Source organism: Mastigoproctus giganteus, chromosome 8 (genome assembly GCF_048544385.1).
Source record: "Mastigoproctus giganteus isolate SK-2022 chromosome 8, ASM4854438v1, whole genome shotgun sequence".
NCBI classification, from domain to species: domain Eukaryota; kingdom Metazoa; phylum Arthropoda; class Arachnida; order Uropygi; family Thelyphonidae; genus Mastigoproctus; species Mastigoproctus giganteus.
The window spans coordinates 49,620,812-49,643,975 of NC_143582.1; the positions used below are offsets into that span (position 1 = coordinate 49,620,812).

At 38.5% G+C, this 23,164-nt stretch overlaps 2 protein-coding genes across 2 annotated transcripts in view; one reads left to right on the top strand and one right to left on the bottom strand.

The window, feature by feature from the left end:
• LOC150081526 (8-oxo-dGDP phosphatase NUDT18) overlaps positions 1-16,462 on the bottom strand; it is a 57,754-nt gene extending 41,292 nt beyond the window's left edge. The window contains exon 1 of the mRNA XM_090379360.1: positions 16,186-16,462. Within this exon, the coding sequence (XP_090235486.1) occupies positions 16,186-16,294 (109 nt within the window). The 5' untranslated portion in view covers positions 16,295-16,462. The remainder of the gene's footprint in view (positions 1-16,185) is intronic.
• A 4,704-nt stretch (positions 16,463-21,166) lies between these two features.
• Positions 21,167-23,164, top strand: part of Su(var)3-3 (lysine-specific histone demethylase Su(var)3-3) — an 801,787-nt gene continuing 799,789 nt past the window's right edge. Inside the window, exon 1 of the mRNA XM_090379361.1 lies at positions 21,167-21,448. Within this exon, the coding sequence (XP_090235487.1) occupies positions 21,287-21,448 (162 nt within the window). The 5' untranslated portion in view covers positions 21,167-21,286. The remainder of the gene's footprint in view (positions 21,449-23,164) is intronic.

Here is a 23,164-nt window from a genome sequence, read left to right on the forward strand (position 1 = left end):
AGTGTGATTTTCAAATAAATTTAATTTCAACAAGTATAGTTATTCTTTTTTACATAAAAGAAGTATTTGTAATGTGTTAGGTGTTAGAGATGTTATTATAATTTTTATTAATTTTTTTAATGTTTTCTTTTCAGACCCATAATTCTTAATGAAAATTCAAGAGCAAATTTTTGTTGTAACATCCAGCATCAAAGGAATGAAGTTTTGTGAAATTAGGCAAAGATTTTCAAGGAGATTTCACACTCCCACAAACAATGCGATTTGTGCACTAGTGAATAAGTTTAAAAGAACTGGGTCTGTGCGTGATGAGGAGAGATGTGGACGCCCAAGGACAGCACGTGAAAGCATTGAATCAATTCGAGAAATGTTCGAAGAAGACCCAAAATTATCAGTTAGGGAGGGATCTCGAAAACTGAAAATACCCAAAACATCCGTTCACAGAATTTTGCATTCAACACTGATGAAAAAGTCCTACCACATTCAACTGTTATATGACCTTCATGAAGATTTTCCATAAATGAGCAGCAATGTGTGCAGAACTTGTCAATCAAATCCAAAATAACAGCTTAAGACCACACCTTCTTCAGTGAAGAGGCAACTTTTCACACTTGTGGTAAAATCAATTGCCACAATCGTCATATCTGGGCCTCTCAAAAACCATCTGATTTCCAAGAATGGCAAAGAGAATTCTCTAAAGTAAATGTGTCTTGGGATGACAAAGTCAAAAATTTATGGACCTTACTTTTTTGCAGAAGCAACACACACGGAAACTATGTACCTTGATATGCTTCAGCAGTTTCTTGAACCCAAACTTCTTGATGATGGTGTTATTTCAAGTGCAATATTTCAGCAGGATAGGGCACCATGTCATTATGCTCAAACTGTCCAGGAATACCTCAACAGGCGTTTTCTGAATCGATGGATCGGGCGTGGAGGACTTAGACCTTGGGTGGTGCGTTCTCTCGATTTAACTCCATTGGATCATTTTGCTTGGGGTTTCATAAAATCAAAGGTTAATTGCAAGAAGATTCAAGATTTATCTGATCTTAGCCAATATATTCAGGAGGCAGTACAGAAAATTACTCCTGAAATGCTTGCAAACGTGTTCTGCAACACAGCTGACTGATTTGAAATTTGCAGGGACACTGTGGGGGCAACATGTGGGAAAGTAATAATCAAATTCTTGACCTTTATAAAAGGGCTGTTCCGAAAATATGCGGACTGGCAAAACTGCTTCATTGCTATGGAAACAAGTGAAGAGTTTGCAGTCTAGGAATGTTCCCCCACCTTTTCTTAGTTAGTTTGTGCAAGTGTATCATGCAGTATTCATTTTTGTGTTATATCAGTTTATGTGAAGTGTGTTTTATGATGGGGGATGAGAAAGATATTTCGTTAATTATTAGACAAAGAATCATGATTGAACTGTGTGTAAAGTTAGGCAAAAGTGGTCAGAATACGTTTCGAATGATTCAAGAAGCATATGGTGAAGAAGAAGCCTTGAGCAGAACAGCCATATTTAAATGGTGAAAGCATTTAAAGGACAGGAAAAAAAAAAGGGTACAAGATGAACAAAGAAGCAGGCGTCTGTCAACCTCAGTGAACAATGAAAATATTGAGGAAGCAGGCGCGTTATTGAAAGAAAATGGATGTTTATCGATTCGTGATCTGGAAGTTCAGTTGAATGTTGGTGTAGCAAGATGGGTACCGCGCGATCTTACCGCAGAAAAAAAAGAACGCTGTGTTGAACTTTGTCGAGCCTTTAGTGGCAAGGTGAAAGAAGAGCCCAATCATGCAACTTTTTGAATAAAATAATCACGTGTGATGAGTCCTTGATTAAACATTTTGATCCAGAGTCCAAACAGCAATCAACATACAGAAACACCATTATTCACCACCTCCAAAAAAAATTGAGTTTTTGGTCCATCAAAAAAATTGATGTTGATTTTGTTTTTGATGAACACAGAATAATTAATACTGCAGCACTGGGTTCCTGCGAAACAAACTGTAAATTGAGAATATTATGCTAACATGTTGCGAGTTCACCTCAAAGGAGCAATTCGCAAAAAAAGACTGAATTGCTTAATCGAGAATGGTTTCCTTCTTCAAGATAACCCTAGGCCATATGTCGCAAAACCAGCAATGCATGCTTTAGCAAAAATTGGTGGTCAACCACTAGACCACCTACCATACAACCCAAACCTCACACCACACGATTTCTGGGTTTCCCAGAGCTTCAAAAAACAAAAAAAAAAAAAGAGTTGAGAGGAAAAAAATTTAACACATTAAATTTGCCACATCTGCTATCCTGCAACACCTTTCAGAAGCTAGTGAACCACTGTAAATTGTGTATAGAATGTGACGGACGCTATTTCGAAAAGGAGACCCATACCAACCTCCCAAGTGACTGAGATTCAGAGCAATGATCTCAGTCAGTGTATTTTCGGTACAGCCCTCTTATGTAATAATTTTTTCTGTTTTAAAAGTGGATATTTTATAAAAATAAACTTGTAATCATGCTATTAAGCCATTTGTCTCAAATTCACCAGATTTCACCAAAATACACAGTGACTTTTTTGGGGCACCATGTATATAAAATAAGTAATATACAGGCAATATGAAAAAAGCGTGAAGAAATGAATGAAATAAATAAATGAGGATGGAAGTAGAAGAGGAAGGAGAGTATTTGAAATTTGCATCTAAGACATTTTTAAAATATTAAATATAAGGGAAATATAGCCAAAGTTATAAGCCAATAAATAACAAGTTTACACTGGTACCACTTGACCAAGCAAGGAAAAAAAACAAAAGCATATGATATCATATTTGTGATATTTCACAAATATGATACAATAAATCAACCACAAAAGGAAAAAAAAACATAGAACAAAGCAAGAAACAAATAGAAGAGTGAGTGCTAGTCACTTTGTACTGCTCTTACTGCCCTCTATTTTCACTTCATTTCTCTCTCTTTAGCGGAAGTGTTTTCATCAGCAGTTTAGCACATAAGCTTTCCTGTCACTCTAGTTACTGCATTAGAGCTTCCATGGTGTGATATTATTGCTTTGGAAAGCTGACATTTAAGTGAATGTCTGTTGTTGCCTGTTGTGGTAATTTCCATTATGTTCGAAATGCAGTAATATTCACGGCTGTCATGTCCAGAGGAACTCTGATGACTTCGGATGCAATGGTCGTCTGTTGTTTCTTGCTTTATTTGTTGTATCTGTTTTTCTTTGTGATTGGTTTTTCATGTCATATTTGTGATATTTCACGCTTTTTTGATGGTGCCAGTCTAAATTTATTATTTATTGACTTGGGCTATAAATTTGCCTTATATTTAATATTTTCAAAATTTTTTGATACATATTCCTTCCTTTTCTACTTCTGTCCATGTTTATATGTTGCTTCACCCTTTTTCTGAACTTTTTCCATATTAGCATTACCATGGCACATGTGCAAGAAAGCAAGCTTATATATATCATCAGCAAAAAAAAAAAACAAAAAACCAGACCCTTCTCATTTCACCCATCCACTTGCTCCAAATGTTTGTCTAGCTCTGCCTTGAATCTGTTTAAGCTATCAACTTCTACAACAGATGGAAGTTTGTTCCAGCAATCAACCACCTGCTGGCTAAAGGCAAACTTCCGTACATCTATCCTACAACTATCTTTACTCAATTTGAATTTATTCCCTCTCAAGAGATTCTGAGCAAGAGGAAGAATCCTATCAGCATTGAGCATGCTCAAACCATTCAAAGCTTTATACACCTCAATCAGATCACCTTGCAGGTGCCTAGTCTCCAGACACTGTAATTTGCAAAACTTAAGCCTTTCTTCGTAAGAGCAACCTTTGTTCCATTCACTAATCTTGTTGCCCTTTTCTGTACTCGCTCAAGCAATTCTACATCCTTCCTAAAATGAGGCCTCCATACCTGTATGCAGTACTCAAGGTGTGGCATGACCATTACCTTATACAAAAGGATAATCACCTTTTCCCTACTAGCAAAATTCTTGTATATCATTGACAATATGCCATGACCTGCTCTGGAGGCCTGTCTGCACTGCTCAGAAAACTACATATCTGCCTGCACAATTATCCCCAAATCATTTTCACTCTCTACCACTGTCAGTGTAGTACAACACAGTTGATATGTTATTCTGGGGTTACTGCTTCCCATATGCAGTACTTTACATTTGTCTATATTAAACTTCAGTTGCCACCTCTCAGCCCATCTGCTCAACTTTTCTAGATCCTGTTGGTAGTTACCTCTGTCATTAACAACCCTGCCGACCTTTGTATCGCCTGCAAACTTGGACATTAAGCCTGATATACTATCATCAGTATCATTGATGAATACAGAAAACAACAATGGACCCAACACTGAACCCTGGGGGACTCCACTAATAACATTAGTCCACAAAGAACAGTCTCAATTGATTACCACTCTGTCTTCTCCCACTCAACCATCCCTTTATCCATAGCAGCAATTTACCTCCAGTGCCACACTGCTCCAATTTGTGCAGCAGTCTTTCATGAGCAACAGTATCAAAAGCCTTTCTAAGATTCAAATATATGATATCAAAAAAATTATTCTTTGCATCCAGGTTCTTTGTGACTACATCATAGTATCCAATCAAACTGGTCAGACAAGCCTTCCCCTTAACAAACCCATGCTGTGTCCGAGCTATAACTGAAGTCTTGTCTAGCTGATCCTGCAATTCTTCTTTAACCAGTGCCTCCATTAATTTCCCTGGAACAGAAGTTAAACTAACAGGTCTGTAATTACCCGTCTCCCCTTGATCCTCCTTTGTCGATTGGGGTCACATTGCCACATCTGCAGTCCATGGGTACATCCCCTGAGTCCAAGGAAGCTCTCATAATTACGGCTAAGGGTTTGCTTAATTCCTTTGCTGCCTCCTTTAATATAACTAGACAGATTCCATCCACCACAGGTGCCTTTCTTATGTTTATCTTCAGCAATTTATCCTCTACTTTACTCAGTTATTACAATATTATCTAGCTTACTGCCAGAGTTTAATACACCTCTGGCATTCCCCTCCCTGAATAACTCCTCATGTGTGAATATAGATGCAAAATATTCATTGAGTGTGTTAGCTACCTGAGAAGGATCATTAACAGTTGAACCATCAATATCAAGTGGACCAATCTGATTCATCCCCTTCCCTTTAGAGTATACATAAGTAAAGAACTCTTTGCTGTTTTTCTTTGCATCCTTTGCCAAAGATTTCTTGTAATCTGCCTTTGCCTGCTTAAACTCCTTTGTGACTTGGTTACAGACCAGTTTATATTTACCACAGGCTTCTGGGTCACCTGTTAATTTATATGTATCCCATGCATTTTTTTTTCTCTGGACATGTCTAATTAGTTCATCTGACATCCATTTAGGCCTAAATCTTGAACAATATTTCTTTGTTAGTATGAAAAGCCTAGTAGCTTCCAAGATTAATTCTTTGAATGTTTCCCATTTTGAATTTTCTGTTGGTAACATCATCAGTTGGTCCCACTGTATAGAATTTAAATACTGTCTCAGACCACCATAGTCACCTTTACAAAAGCAAAAACCCTTCTCTTTACCCCTGATGGTAGTTACCTCTGAGTAAATCCCACTTCAACACACTGATCACTGCTACCTAGTGGTTCTTTATCTGCAGATTCTTAATGCATGAAGAATCACTACTGATAATCAGATCAAGAGTATTACTCCCTCTAGTTGTCTGCCAAACATGCTGCTGTAGAAAAGAATTGTCCAATAAATCCACCAAAGCTTTGCTATTGTGTGAGTGACCAACCCACAAATTCCAGTCCATCTCTGGGAAATTAAAATCCCCCATAAGACCTTCTGATTTACTAACCCACTATTTTTCTGCACAATTGCTCATTATACTCATCAGATTCATTAGGCCTATAACACACACCTACTCTCATTTTTCCTTCCCCAGTGCTTATGTTACACCAAACAGACTCAACATTACATTGTCCACCAACATCAACTGGATGCACTTCCTTAGATTTTGTGTTTCTTAACTAACAGCATAACCTCTCCTCCCTTCCTATCTATCCTTCCTGTACACATTATACTCCCCAAATTCCAATTCTGCACTGCTTCTGGTCTGTGTGACACCACATCTCTGATATCCCAACAATATCTGCCTTTGATGTCTTGACTTGCACTTCAAGCTCAAATTTATTAACTATACTCCTAGCATTGATGTACATGCACCTGTTTCTACTCTTAGTTACCTAACACAGCCCATGTAGTTACTTGTTTCACTATGACTCCCAGCAGTCCTGGAAATTCCCATTACCTTTCTTTCCAGGCTGCTGCTCAACTGCGTTTCAATAGAAGCAGTGCAAGAATCAATTTCTACTCTGCCAGCGGCTAGTGTTAATCTATTAGTCCGTGTATTCCCCACAAGCTTTTAGGGTTGAATTTCAAAGTGTCTGCAATACTGCCCAGACACGATAGGAGGGAGTATATGATGAGAGCCTTGTCGATCAATTCGGCCCTGGAGGGATTGTGCAAGGCTCAAGGGGTAGAATTTTTTTTCAGCCTGGTCTGTACTTGTTAACAGGGGAGACTGCTTCTACTTCTACAGGGATGGGATACACTTAAATAGAAAGGGTGCAAGAATTTTTGCTGATGCTGTCGAGGCAGTGTTAGGTGGGTCGGAAAACTGCTAGTTGAGGGGATACAAGGACTAATAGATTAACAGTAGCCACTGGCAGAGGTGGAAGTGATTCTTGCACTGCTTCTATTGAAATGAGCAGAAGCCTGAAAAACAAGATGCAGGATATTTCAGAGACTGCTGGGAGTCATTGCGGTACAAGTAAACACATGGGTTGTGTTAGGGTAGCTAAGAATAGAAACAGGTGCATGCATACTTGCGTGTACACCAATGCTAGGAGTTTGGTAAATAAATTTGATGAATTTGAGGTATTGCTCAAAACATCAACGGCAGATATTGTTGGGATATCAGAGACGTGGTTCACACAGATATAAGGAATGCGGAACTGGAATTTGAAGAATACAATGTGTATAGAAAGGATAGACAGGACAGGAGGGGAGGAGGGGTTATGCTATTAGTAAAGAAACACATAAAATCCAAGGAAGTGAAGCCAGTCGACATCGATGGACAGGGCAGTGTCGAGTCAGTTTGGTGTGACATAAACATAGGGAAATCAAAATTGAGAGTAGGAGTGTGCTACAGGCCTAATGACTCTGATGAGTATAATAAGATAGCTACAGGCCTAATGACTCTGATGAGTATAATAAGATATTGTACAGGGAAATGGAGTGGGCCAGTATATCAGGGAGTCTTATAATGGGGGATTTTAATTTCCCAGATATTGACTGGAATTTGTGGGTTGGTCACTCACACACTAGCCAGGCTTTTGTGGATTTATTGGATGATTGTTTTCTACATCAGCATGTTCGTGAGGCAACAAGAGGGAGCAATACTCTTGATCTGATTATCAGTAATGATTCTTCATGCATTAAGAATCTGCAGATAAATGAACCACTAGGTGGCAGTGATCAGTGTGTTGCAGTGGGATTTACTCAAGGAGGTAACTACCATCAGAGGTAAAGGGAAGGGTTTTTGTTTTCGTAAAGGCGACTATGATGGTCTGAGACAGTATTTAAATTCTATACAGTGGAACCAACTGATGATGTTACCAACAGCAAACTCAAAATAGGAAGCATTCAAGGAACTAATCTTGGAAGCTACCAGGCTTTACATACCAACTAAGAAATATTGTTCAAGATTTAGGCCTAAATGGTTGTCAGATGGACTAATGAGACATGTGGCAGAGAAGGAAAATGCATGGAATACATACAAATTAATGGGCGACATGGAAGCCTATGATAGATATAAGTTGGTCTGTAACCAAGTCACAAAGGAGATTAGGCAGGCAAAGGCAGACTATGAAAAATCTTGGCAAAGGATGCAAAGAAAAACAGAAGAGTTCTTTGCCTATTTAAACTCAAGAAGGAAAGGGATGAATCAGATTGGTCCACTGGATATTGATGGTTCAACAGTTGAGGATCCAGCTCAGGTGGCTAACAATCTAAACGAGTATTTTGCTTCTACATTCACACATGAGGAGTTATTCAGGAAGGAGAATGACGTAGGTAAAGTAGACATTGGCAGTGAGCTAGATGATTTTGTAATAACTGAGAGGAAAGTGCAGGAGAGATTGTTGAGGATAAACATAAAAAAGGCACCTGGGGTGGATGGGGTCTATCCAGTTATATTAAAGGAGGCAGCAAAGGAAGTAAGCAAACCCCTAGCCATAATTATGAGAGCTTCTTTGGACTCAGGGGAGGTACCCATAGACTGGAGATGTGCAAATGTAACCCCAATTCACAAAGGATCAAAGGCTGACACAAGTAATTATAGACCTGTTAGTTTAACTTCTGTTCCAGGAAAATTAAGGGAGGCACTGGTTAAAGAAGCACTGCAGGATCATCTAGACAAGAATTCAGTTATAGCTCAGATGCAGCATGGTTTTGTTAAGGGCAGGTCTTGCCTGACCAATGTGATTGGATACTATGATGTAGTCACAAAAGAACTGGATGCAGGGAATAACTTTGATATTATATATTTGGATCTTAGAAAAGCTTTTGATACTGTTGCACATGGAAGACTGCTGCACAAATTGGAGCAGTGTGGCATTGGAGGAAAATTGCTGCTATGGATAAGGGGATGGTTGAGTGGCAGAAGACAGAGAGTGGTAATCAATGGACACTGCTCAACGTGGACTAATGTTATTAGTGGAGTTCCTCAGGGTTCAGTGTTCGGTCCGTTGTTGTTTTCGGTGTTTATGAATGATATTGATGATGGTATATCAAGTTTAATGTCCAAGTTTGCAGATGATACAAAGGTTGGCAGGGTTGTTAAGGACACTACTGACGCTATGCTGCTGCAACAGGATCTGGAAAGGTTGAACAGATGGGCTGAGAGGTGGCAAATGAAGTTTAACATTGACAAATGTAAAGTACTACATATGGGAAACAGTAACCCCAGAGCAACGTATCAACTCTGCGGTACTACACTGACAGTGGTGGAGAATGAAAAGGACCTGGGGGTAATTGTGCAGGCAGATATGAAGTTCTCTGAGCAGTGCAGACGAGCTGCAAGAGTAGCTCATGGTGTCTTGTCAATGATATACAGGAACTTTTCTAGCAGGGATAAGGAGGTGATTATTCCCTTGTATAAGGCAATGGTTAGGCCACATCTTGAGTACTGTATACAGGTCTGGAAGCCTCATTTCAAGAAGGATGTAGAGCTGCTGGAACGGGTACAGAGAAGTGCAACAAGATTAGTGAATGGAACAAAGGGTTACTCTTACGAAGAAAGGCTTAAGTTTTGCAAATTACAGTCTCGAGACTAGGCACCGGCGAGGTTTTGTTGTTTGTTATTTGCTTTTTAGGAGCATTAGCAACTAAGGCCATATTGCTCCGGGATATGCGGTGGTCATTCCCTGACCTTTCCGCATCCTCCGTATTTGGTGGTGACGGGCTCGAACCCCGGTCTAATCAAGAAGCGTGTGCTACGCACTGCTGCTCCTTCCCACCTGGCTACGGAGGCGCCGCACCGGCGAGGTGATCTGATAGAGGTGTATAAGGCTTTGAATGGTTTGAGCATGCTCAATGCCAATGGGATTCTTCCTCTTGCTCAGAATAATCACCTGAGAGGGCATAAATTCAAATTGAGGAAGGACGATGTCGGATAGATGTGCGGAAATTTGCCTTTGGCCAGCGGGTGGTTGGTTGGTGGAACCGACTTCCATCATTTGTTGTTGAAGTTGATAGCCTAAACAAATTTAGGGCTCAACTGGACAGGTATTTCGAACGAACAGTGGGGTGAAATGGGAGTGGTGTTTTTTTTTTTTTTTTTTTTTTTGGCTAATGCTGAATAAGCTTGCTTTCTTGCATCATATGTCTCTACTAATGCTAATGCTAAGCTAGCAGTTTTCCGACCCACCTAACTCTGCCTCGATAGCATCAGCAAATATTCTTGCACCTTTCTATTTAAGTGTATTCCATTCCTGTAGAAGCAGTCTCTCCTGTTAACAAGCACAGATCAGGCTGAGAAAAATTCTGCCCCTTGTGCCTTGCACAATCTCTCCAGGGCCGAATTGATCGACAAAGTTCTCATCATATACTCCCTCCTATCGTGTCTGGGCAGAATTGCAGACACTTTCAAATTCAACCCTAACTCACGGCTTTTTTTAACATTGACCTGTATTTGTTAAGTAATTCTGCCGGTCTCCTACTCTTAATATCATTAGTGCCAATGTGTACAACAATATCACCCTTTTGTGCCCTTAAAAGTTGATATCTGCTCTACAACATCAACCTTAACCCCTGGCTGACATACCCTGGTCCTGTTCCACCTATCATTGTAAACATTTATTTCACAACAAAACTTACATCTCGCACTGCCGCAACTAGCAGCAGGGGAGCCACCTTAAACATCACACATTTTCCATATGTTGTACTCTACCTTATCACTGTGTATTGTACACAAATGACAACCACATGATATAACACATACTATCGAACACAGATGGTGGAATGTTCTAGTTTTACATAAAGATGCACAATACACCATATAGCAACGACAAAAATAAATGCCCAGGGATGCAAGATGCACTCATCCACGATTGACATTTCCCAATACAATACACAACCAGGAAGTCATTGACTTTTCATTCAACAGAAACCATTAATAGAAGAAAAGTGCATTTTATATTTAAAAAATACTGACAAAAAAAAAAAAAAATTTTATGCATAAACAATGCACATGAACAGCATCAAAACGGTTAAGAAATTTAATTCTTTTGAAGACCTAAAATATAATGCAATGCTGTCAACTTTATACGAAGCTATTTTATAAATTTAAAAGGCTCATAATTTATGCACAAAGATGCACTTATAGAGCAAACTGTCAACCTTTGATTTTGATTAAAAGTGATTATGGCAGAGAACCTCGAACAGAAGCATAGGTAAAAGAAATTCAATACACTTTTTGTTAATGAGAAAATAAAAGCTACAACTATGAATAAACACCATTTTTCAACCTCTGGTAACTTGTCAATTTGCATAGTAAGATTTTAAAGTGTGATCAATCTCTACTTTAATGATTTGACACGTACTGAACCATCCTTACATATAGGAATTTGTTACAATGCTTCTGAACTCCAAGACTTCTTCCCCACCCCAGTCTCTTTTAAAAGACTAAGTATAAATTCTCAACGGAGATAACTTGGAGTATGCAGTCAAAAACGTTTTATTAGTTGAAGGTGCTTAAAGGTACTTATTGCTTTTCTGATTAAAGACTTTAATAATTTACCTTAATTTACTGCCCCAATATTTAGATGAGACTAAACCTAATTTTCTGCTAAGAAACAAATCTTACTTCCTGACTGTCTCCTTCTCACACAAGTTTATTATAATCTCTTTCCTTAATCTTGTTCCCATACTACTCAGCTATACAGGTAAAGTGCATTCAGTTCACTCATAATCACATCACAAGTGCACACACACAAGACAGAGTGACTATTCCATCATTTCATCAGCCGAAATGATGGCCAAATATTTAATGCCACACAAACACAAAAAAAACGTTTTCATACAATTGAGCAATACGTTCATTACACATCAAACTTACTTCCCTAAGTACTGTACTCAACGTCCAAAGAAACTGTCTTTTGAAAATTCCAAAAGATCAATTCCTCTTTCTGCTTTTAGCAACACCTTCACGCGAATTTTGACGTAGCTCCCACTTGCCACTGAATGCCTTTTGCACTCAGTCTCCTTGTTCTTTGAGCTGCTCCCTCAATATTGCCTATATATTACTTATTATATAACGTGTTTTGAATATTGTATATGCAGCCACTTACGTTTGCAATCATCATTCTGTTTCTTTATTTTTACTCTTCTTCATAATATATTCTGTGTGTATTCACATTCATTATATGCACATTCACCAGGGGATTATGGGAAATAATACAGCAGATATATTAGTATTCATTATAGAACAGCAATGGCTGCAATATCATAGAATAGTAAAACTTGTCCCATTCATCTAACCAAATATTTAAAAGTGGTAATTTAAATGTTGTAGTCCATCATGCATAAAACTCAATTGCCTATGCAAAGGCAGTCTCAGGGATTTTCTAAAGAGGGCACTAATACAGTTAAAGGAAAAGAGCTAAAACAGTGTTTCAGGGAATCACTAAGCTGTAATTTTAATAATCATTACCAATAAAAAAAAAATCCATATTACTTTGGTTATAAGGGAGAACTGTAGTTGCCTTGCCTTCAACCCCTACTGGGTTTTTTTTTTTTTTTTGTTAGTTGTTTGTGCATCAGCTTCTGTGGCCATAATGCACCTCCCAAAGATTTTGCATTTTACTTTGATCCAAGCCCGAAGCGGGATTCGAACCAGTGACCTTTGGGCTGCTAGGGAGGCACTTTACCCACCTGGCTAGCCCGGTCAGTTCCCTACTGGGACTACCCCTGGCTACAGGGCATTTTCTCTATGCATACATCACTGTTTTTATGCTTTATTATATATATTATACATTTAACAGTTATATATATTATACAAAAACAGTCATTAGTACCATGATCATGAAAACTATGAGAATGTTTCCTTTGTTTTAATTACAAATGAAGTTGCAAACAAATTCCAACCACTTTTCTCTTTTTTATATTTATATCAAATAATATTAACTATATAGTATCGGTGTAAATACACCATAGTTAACCCATATATTTGAATTACGTATGTAGCGTAGAGGGCATCGTTTTAATTGTATCTCATAATGTGGTTGGTTGCCTTCACAACGAGATAGCTACTATTGCATTACTTCAAATAAATAACACTTCTCTATTAGAGAAGACTACTGTTATTTATTTTCAGTAGTACCACCACCCAGACGTTCGTTTCAAAGCTGTGCGGCTTCATCAGTGGGCGGGCAGGTACCCAGGTAATACAACACTCTATTAGAGAAGACTACTGTTATTTATTTTCAGTAGTACCACCACCCAGACGATCGTTTCAAAGCTGTGCGGCTTCATCAGTGGGCAGGCAGGTACCCAGGTAATACAACAAGCCATCACAGTTGCGAAGTTATATCCACATTATGAGAGATGCCAAAAGGGTGTGGTGGTAATGTATTTGGAAAATTAAATGCACAGGGCATAATCCTTATGGATTTTGATAATTAACTATATAGTATCGGTGTAAATACACCATAGTTAACCCATATATTTGAACTACGTATGTAGCGTAGAGGGCATAGTTTTAATTGTATCTCATAATGTGGTGGCCTTCACAACGAGATAGCTACTATTGCATTACTTCAAATAAATAATGCTTCTCTAGTAGAGAAGACTACTGTTTATTTTCAGCGGTACCACCACCCAGATCGTTTTGAAGCTGTGCGGCTTCATCAGTGGGCGGGCAGGTACCCAGGTAATACAGCAAGCCATCACAGTTGCAAAGTGATATCCACATTATGAGCTATCTCGTTGTGAAGGCAACCACATTATGAGATACAATTAAAACGATGCCCTTTACGCTACATACGTAGTTCAAATATATGGATTAACTATGGTGTATTTACACCGATACTATATAGTTAATTATCAAAACCCATAAGGATTATGCCCTGTGCATTTAATTTTCCAAATATATTACCACCACATCCTTTTGGCATCTCTCATAATGTGGATATAACTTCGCAACTGTGATGGCTTGTTGTATTACCTGGGTACCTGCCTGCCCACTGATGATAGGCTGTAAGAGACTGCTGGATGTGGCTAATATGGTGCAATCTAACCATTTAGTAGTGGCACTGATAAAATATTTTATGGGATTTAATACAGCCTTAATTAAAGGCGGCAATTATCTAGGGCCAAAAGCAGAGACAATTCTTATATATTACAAAAAAATTCGGGATATGTGCACGCAGTTAAGGAAGAAAGATATAGATCCTTTTAAGGGTGGTTTAAAATGACTCTATTGGACACTGTTTAACTCAGAAAATCCAGAAAAGCCAAATTTAGGAAACCATAATGTGCAATTGTTTTTTAAAAATCTAAAAATTGGCGGAAACTACCCATCGCATATTGATTTTTCATGGAGGGTTGGTTACGGAAATATACCAGTGAACGATATTACGCATAGATTTAGTCAGACAGGCAACAGATTATGCGAATTTTGTACTGAAATTGAAACAGTACCATTTATTTTATTACTGTCGATTCGCGCAGGAAGTTTGGAAAAGAATTTGTAGATGTTTGAGGATAAGACTTGCAATTCGATCATCCCTTAGACAAGAAAAAAAATGTTCACGATAGTTTTAATTACAGAGGCAAAATATCATGTGTGGAAGCTTTGAAAACGGAAAAGGTTTGGGACCTTTAGGGGATATCTCTGGGACTTGAAATAAACAATGTCTGCTTCCATGTAAAGGTTTTTACAGTTGGAAAAATGGCGTTTAGGGTCTGATAAGTTTCTGAAAAGGTGGGGAGAGCCACCTCTTCTGTGCAGTTTGGTTGGAGATGAGGTTCATCTTAAGTACTGGTTTTAGTTATTTGGAAAAAAAAAAACACCTGTTTTTTTTCGTTTATTGCAAAATTCAGTTTTCTTGATAAAAATGTAGATCTCTTAGGCTCTCATCAAAACAGTTCCATGATATAGGTTTAAATTTTATAACTCATTTGTTTGGTTTAATAGACTTGGTCCAATGGATTATTTTTCACATTAAATTCACAAATAGCTTTGAAATGATCGTCTGAATTAAGATTTTTCATGATTTAGGTTTGGATTTTATAATTCATTTGTTTGATTTAATAGATCTGGTCCAATGGGTTTTTTTTTCACATTAAATTCACAATAACCTTGAAATGGTCGCCGGGGGGGGCTGATTTTCACGGAGTTTCCGAGAATAGGTAACAACAGTCTTCTCTACTGGGGAAGCGTTGGTTGGTTTTTTTTTTTTTTTTTTTTTTTTTTTAGGAGCATTAGCAACTATGGCCATATTGCTCTGGGATATGCAATGGTCATTCCCTGACCTCTCCACATCCTCCATATTTGGTGGTGACGGGCTCAAACCCCGGTCTAATCAAGAAGCATGTGCTATGCACTGCTGCTCCTGCCCACCTGGCTACGGAGGCGCCTGAGGAAGCGTTACCTATTGGAGGAATTTGAGTTTTGAGGGTGTGAGTTGAAGAGTTACTGTTCCTTTCATTCTTTTACGCCGTTTCTTTTCCTCTTCCACTCCTACTATTACTTTCCCTCTACCTTTTTGCTTTTCTAAGTCTAATAGGGACAAGTGGATAGTCGAGTTATTATCCCACACATATACAAATAGCTTCGAAACGATCGTCTAAATTCAGATTTTTCGTGATTTAGGTTTGAATTTTATAATTCATTTGTTTGGTTTAATAGATCTGGTCCAATGGGTTTTTTTTTCACATTAAATTCACGCACAGCTTCGAAACGATCGTCTGGGTGGTGGTACCGCTGAAAATAAATAACAGTAGTCTTCTCTACTAGAGAAGCGTTATTTATTTGAAGTAATGCAATAGTAGCTATCTCGTTGTGAAGGCAACCACATTATGAGATACAATTAAAACGATGCCCTCTACGCTACATACGTAGTTCAAATATATGGGTTAACTATGGTGTATTTACACCGATACTATATAGTTAATTATCAAAACCCATAAGGATTATGCCCTGTGCATTTAATTTTCCAAATACATTAATATTAACATACAGCAGTACTTTAACGAACAAGTCTTCTTCCTGTTTTGGGAGTAATGCACATAGTGGCGTAATATTAGTATGTTCAACAATTGTCACTGCGGTAAGCTTTGGGTTAAAATGCAGTTAGAAGTGATGATGCATTTATAAATCTGAAGTGGCCTAGACAAAATTGTCATATGCGGGTACTATGAAAAATCCATACATATCTACACGGGAAATTTTCACAATAATGATTCTTGGAAAATTATATTTTAGGCTGTTATTCATTTAAAAATGAGTGTCAGTCGCAGGTAGTGTTTTGAAGCAGCCGTTTCGCACATCTCATTCCAAAAGGTAATGTAATAACTAATGGCACAAGGTGGATGCCCTCATAACTTACCCAAATCTTCAACTTGATCTGCCAGAGAAAAATCAACAATTTCACCTACATCATCGTCAACAGCTCTTCCAGAAAGTATATTCTCAACAAAAGTTTCTATTTTATCCATTGTTAAGCCTATTAAATTTTTAATGTAACACCAAAACTCCTAATTTTCTCCCAACCACGCCTGAAAGGGACTGCATACCACACATTGCTCACATGATGAGTAAGCCAATAACTCACATTCAAAAACGAACTGGCATGAAGCATGGACCAAAAATTTAATAAATTGAACTCCGCCCATTTCTCTGTGAAATGTCAGGTATTAGGAAATACAACGCCTCACAGCGGTTAGAAGTCACAATGTTCTGAAACGTCAACTGTTATTATTATTATTATTTTTTCTTTTCAGTCTTCTAAATTTATTTAATTTGTTGCATTTTTTTTTTTTTTTACTATGAAATATTAGAAAGAACTAGAAACTAGATGATAGACCAGCGAGAATTCTTTTGGGCCAATAGGCAAATTACGCGATGCAAATTTTTAGCATTTTGAACAGCACCTGTCAACAACAAAAATTAAGCTAAGCTATATCTACGATCTAGTTATTACATCACAGCACATAAGGACTTCTTAAAATATCATCAGTGAACGGCTTTTCTTCAATTAAACACCTAATAAAATATTACAATTCCAGTCACATTATATACTCTATTTTTATTAATATCTTGCGACCATCCACTTTCTACAAGTTTACATAGCAAAATTTTCTGTCCTCCTTGTGGTATTAAAATTGCAAAGGTCACATTTTCCTGTTCCTCCTGTCACTTTTAATAACAGCCATACAAACTTATCAGCCACACAATTACAACGTACAGTAGTGAAACTATGATAATGTCAAGTCTGCCACTGTTGAGAGTCGACGATTGATATGGTTTGCTTGCTACACAGATTAGTAATTAGAAATAGTCAATTTTCACAGTGTTTGCACCGCCGCGCTTGACAATTTGGCGAAATGCTCCCTTGAGTTTATGTGTTTGCGTGTGTACTTAATGGATGGTCCTATATTTTGCAAATAAGAATAAATTACATCGATTATTTTCGAAAGAGAGTGATATTTCTGGACCAGTTGGCCGATTGATGGGGATAGGAGTGAAAGATAGCTAAGTACAAGAAGAGTTAAAAACAAATTGCGCCACGGCAGTCTGAAGCTCACTGCTGATGCATTCATCGTATAGCCACCGCACACTGCGTGCAGCAATGTCTACAGTATGCTGCAGTGGCCACAGTACTTACCCAAAAGATCACCTATAACAGCCTATTTACCTACGTTACCGGTGGAGGTGCTGAGATCGTTTTAGGACAACCATGGTCGTCTGTGGGAGTTGACTATCTGTATGAAGGGATGGTTGAGTTGGAGAAGACGGAGAGTGGTAATCAGTGGATATTGCTCTTCATGGACTAATGTTATTAGTGGAGTAAACCTAGGGTTCGGTGTTTTGTCATTGTGGTTTTCTATATTTATCGTGTGATATTGATGAAGGCATGTCAGGCTTAATTTCCAAATTTGCAGACGACACAAAGATTGGCAGTGTAATTAATGACATTATGCTACTGCAACAGGATCTAGAAAAGTTAGTCGGGAGGGCTGAGAAATAGCAATTGAAGTTTAACATTCACAAATACAAAGTACTCCATATTGTTATCAGTAACCCTAGAATAACGTACTCCACTCGGGTTATGAATAATGAAAAAGACCTGAGGATAATTATGCAGACAGGTTGCCAGGACAGCTCATGGAGATTTTCAATGACATACAAGAATTTTTCTAGTAGGGTTATGGAGGTGATTGTCCCATTGTATAAAACAATGGTTAGGCCACATCTTGATTGCTGCATACAGGTCTGGAGGCATCATTTTAGAAAGATTGTAGAGCTGCTGAAACGAATATTTAGATGAGTGCTCTTACCAAGAAAGGCTTCAGTTCTGAAAATTGCAGCATGGAGACTAAGCACCTGCGGGTGATCTGATTATGGTGTTTTAGGGTTTGAATAGATTGAGCAAGCCAATGTTGATGAAATTATAAATATCCCTAGTTACCCTAAGAGAGAGAGAGAGAGAGAGAGAGAGAGAGAGAGAGAGAGAGAGAGAGAGAGAGAGAGAGAGAGAGAGAGAGAGAGAGAGAGAGAGAGTAGAAGGGAATCACCAAGAAAGAGAAAAATGATGATATGCATGAGTGGGCATAAATTTCATTTGAGGAGGGACAGTTGCACCATATATGCGAGGAAGGTTGCCTTTAGCGAGCGGGTGGTTGATTACTGGAATAAAGTTTCATTGTTGTTGTGGAAGTCGAATCTTAAATAAATTCAAGGGTGAACTAGAGAAACTCTTGGTGGAAATGGCTAGTTTTAATGGAAAGTGGGTTTTTTTTGGCTGATGCAATATACGATTGTGTTCTTGCATCATTTGCCACTTCTTGTGCTAATGCTGATGCTAAATTTAGTGTATACTATGGCCGATTTGCCTCTTTGCTGGACGAAGAGCCAGAGTTTCTGGGAGATAAAACCACATAATTCTCGCCTGCGAGCAATTAACTCAGATGCACTGTGATACAGGCCAATAAAAGTCCACACATCAGTAAAAGTATTAATCTGTAACCTAATTGAATCTGCGATTTGTGTGTGTGTGTGTGTGTGTGTGTGTGTGTGTGTGTGTGTGTGTGTGTGTGTGTGTGTGTGTGTGTGTGTGTGTGTGTGTGTGTGTGTGTGTGTGTGTGTGTGTGTGTGTGTGTGTGTGAGTGCGCGAACCGAACACACCGCTTGGCAGGTATATAGGTACACTGAATCACTGCATTCACGTAGACGACAATTCGATGTCAGTACGGATAAACGTCGTGAGTTAACCGATTTTGAAAGAGTGATCATAGTGGTTGCCCGACGCGTGGGTCACTCTGCCACCCTATTTCTTCCCTCTGGTGGGGCATGGGCATGCCCCACTGTAAACTGGAGTTGCCTTCCCTTTCGGCTCCATATTTCTGTCTATTTACCCTCCAGTCTTCAGCCTTCACCCCGCTCTATCTGATAGCAACGTGAACACGCCCCACACAATCTAAAATCACCAATCTAAATTAATTTTGCCAAACATTTTGGACTTCTAGCGCTCCCCGCGACGCGTACGCGATTTTTTTTTTTTTTTTTTTTTCAGGTCCTAGCCAATGAAATCTTAGGAAATTAGGTGGCAGGACCTGCCAGAGTGAACTATATACTAGTGAGTACCTGGTCTGCCTCCACGGGGCTAAAGTGGGACAACGTCGGGCCTCAGTAGGGGTCTGGCGGCTAAATGACCAGATGAACAACGGTACAAGGCATCAAATATATACAAAGCCCATACATTTTTAAATCTCTGGCTTTTCCAGTCAACTGGTTCACCCACAATGTAAACTACGCGGAGATGGGGGAAACCCCTAGTGCCGCTTGACCCTAAACACACTTTACACTTTACTTTACACTTTATCGCGGAGGTGGTACAGAAAATGCACTATCCGCGTTCGACAGTATGTGGAACACGCCATTTCCGGAATAACGTCTCATCGTGGACAGCGCTGTGGGCGGAGACGGAGAAAGGTGGTGGATGAACGTAGTCCTCGACGTCTGTCTCGCATTGTTTAGCCAACCGGAGAGTGACAGTGGCACAAATCACCAACTTCAGCGAGGGAGATGCCAGAAACTTCTCCATTAAGCGGTCATTAGCCGCAATAGGTTATGGGAGCTGCTGACTCGCCAGAATTCATTGCAAACACCACGACACAGGATTTCACGTCTCAACTGGGCGAAAGTACTGGATCTTGGATGATTGCAGACGAATTGCCTGGTCCGATGAGTTTCGTTTCCAGTTATTTCGAGCAGACGGAAGGGTGCATATCTGGCGGAAACCGCACGAAGCTATGCACCCGTCATGTCAATAAGAAACTGTTCAGGCTGGTGGACGCTCGGTAATGGATGGATCGTGTTCAACTGGCACATATTGGGACCTCTGGTACCTCTAGACGCATCTCTGAACGGTCCCGGTTACGTGTCCTTTCTTGCAGACCATTTGCATCCATTCATGATCATTGTGCACCCACAGGGCAATGGACTCTTCCAGTAGGACAATGTGCCTCCCCACAGAGCCGTGGTGACTAGAACATGGTTCAAAGAGCATTTCGCAGATTTTACCACCATGGAATGGCCTCACCGTTCACTGGACATGAACCCTTGGGAGCATTTTTGGGATGCTGTAGAAAAGTCTGTTCGAGCGTTGGATCCTTCACCTAGGAATGCGACGGAATTATGAACAGCGGTGCAGCAAGCATGGATGGAAATACCTATGGAACGCTTTCGTGAATTAGTGAACTGAATGCCCTCGCCGTATGACTGCCCTTATCCGGGCGCAAGGTGGACCTACCCGTTACTAGGTAGGTATCTCATGATTTCTGTCCACTCAGTGTACCTGTTAGTACCGATAATTTCACTTAGCAAATTTACAAATTAAATAAATAAAGAAATTAATTAATTAAAATAAATAAAAAATTAAATGAACAGAATAAACAAAATAAAATAATAAAATGAACAAAATAAATAAATAAAATAAGAATTTTCTTTTATGAAATTATAAATATGTAGTATGAGGCACGGAGTACTAAGATATCTTACTTTGTGGTATGAGGTATAGAATCCGTTTGCCCATCCAAGTTTGTGGTGTTTTTTTTTTTTTTTTTTTTGCTGTTCTTCGCTCACGTGCTATAACATATTTATTTTATAAATAATAAATAACTGTGACAAAAAAAAAAATTCAAATGATAAGCATTTTCGTAACATAAGTTGGCTGTAGTAAATAGCATAATGATTTTTTTACTCTGTCTGTCGTAGTGCTATTAATCCTTTTAAGTCGATCTACGCAACTAAAGTTTAGACTGAGATTAGTCCAATCGGTATTGGCTTATACTACCGACGAGTTTCAGTCTCACAGCACGTGGGTGATGTTTATGTAGTTTAGGATTTGACAATTCGCGGTGCGATATTCAAAACCACAATAGACGTGTGTGTTGTCCAAAGAGTTGGCATTATTTACATAAAATATCATGAGTTCTATATCTAGCAGTTCCGAAGAGCGGAAACGTTCAAGTCCTCATGAAAGTGAATTGACTCCTTGTCCCGGCGATCACGAAAAACAAAGTGGTGCAGCTGGATCTGCTATAAGTGATGAACAAACAAGAAGATCTACGAGAAGGAAAAAACCAAGAGTAATTACTTTAAAATTTTGTCTTTGTTAACATAGACAATGAAAGGACAGTTATGATTATTTTGTTGAGATCATTAGTCAACATTTTAGATTTGCCAAAAAAAAAAAAAATAAAATAAATAAATAATAAAAAAAAATAATAAATAAATAATAATAAAAAAAATTAAATAAGAATAACAGCAACAACAAAGAAATCTGAACAACATCGGTCATAGGTTTTAAAAATACATAAAAATACTTTGCTAATGTTTTTTTTTCTTCTTTCTGTTTTGGAAGAGATAAATTGAAATAAGTTTTGATTAAAGACCTAACTTACCCTTTTGCGAACAGATTGGAGCTCCATCCACTGAAGTAAATAAAATATTTAATATACTATACAAAAAGGAGAATGGTTAAGTTAACAGTAGCATAGCTACGCCTTTTCGGGGCCGGAGGCAAAGAACATGTTCGGGCCCCTACTTAATGAAAATTGCAAAAACAGGAGACAGCCAAAGACGCCGGGCTCCAAACGGCCCGGGGCCGGAGGCAATTGCCCTGCCTGCCTACATGGTAGCTACGCCACTGGTTAAGTACAATTATAATAAAAAGATAAAATATGCAGTAAAATACACTTTATTTGTATATTTTATCACCTAGCCTTTATTATTTTATCACTTGTTTTTTTCTTATTTTTACCGGCCTTACTATTCTGCATTTTGTTTAACCTTAAATATTTTATTTACATTTTTGCTTATTTAGTGGCAGCAAGAATATTCTATTGATATGATACTGAGGTAGTAGTAGAGGCATGTGATGCAAGGAAGCAAGTGTATGAGCTTATGTAGCATCATCATCATCATCATTCTACTCTTCCATTTGGCACGGTTTGAGTCCCTATTTAGATATTGCCCTCCATTGTTGTCGATCTCTTGAATCTTGCATCATTTGTTGATAACTCTGAAAGTCTGTGTTTTCCTTTAGGCATTGAAGCCATTCTCTTTTGGATCTTCCTGGTGGTCTCTTATCTCCACTTCTTCCTGTCAGTACTACATTAGGCAGCCTGTGTTGTTTCATCTGGTTCACATGTCCAAACCACTGAAGTTGTTTTTTGTAGATCTGCTCAATTATTCTGCATTCAAAATTTAGATCTCTCCTTACTTGTTCATTAGTTCTATGTTCTCTCCAATTTATTTTATTGATTTTCCTTAGACATCTGATGCTGTATATGTTTGCTTCCTTGCATCATTTTCCACTACTATTACTATTATGCTCTGAACTTTAGTTTGATGAAGAATGCATGGAAAAGTGAAAGAAATAAGTAGAATTAATGGTGAAACACAATTCTGATTTTACTTAACACAGTTCAGGAAATATCTTCACAGCCTCTTCGAAAAAAATTACTTTAAAAAGTTAAATTGAAGGACAGATGTATATACATTAGCATTAGTAGAGGCATATGATGCAAGAAAGCAAGCTTATGCAGCATCAGCCAAAAAAAACCCTTCCCATTTCATCCCTCCATTCGTTCAAAACGCCTATCCAGCTCAGACTTAAATTTATTTAGGCTAACTTCCACAACGACAGATGGAAGTCTGTTCGACTAATCAACTATTCGCTGGCTAAAGGCAAATTTCTGCACATCTATTCTACAACTGTCTTTCCTCAATTTGAATCTATGCCCCCTCATGTTCTTAACCTGAGCAAGAGGAAGAATCCCATCAACATTCAGCTTGTTCAT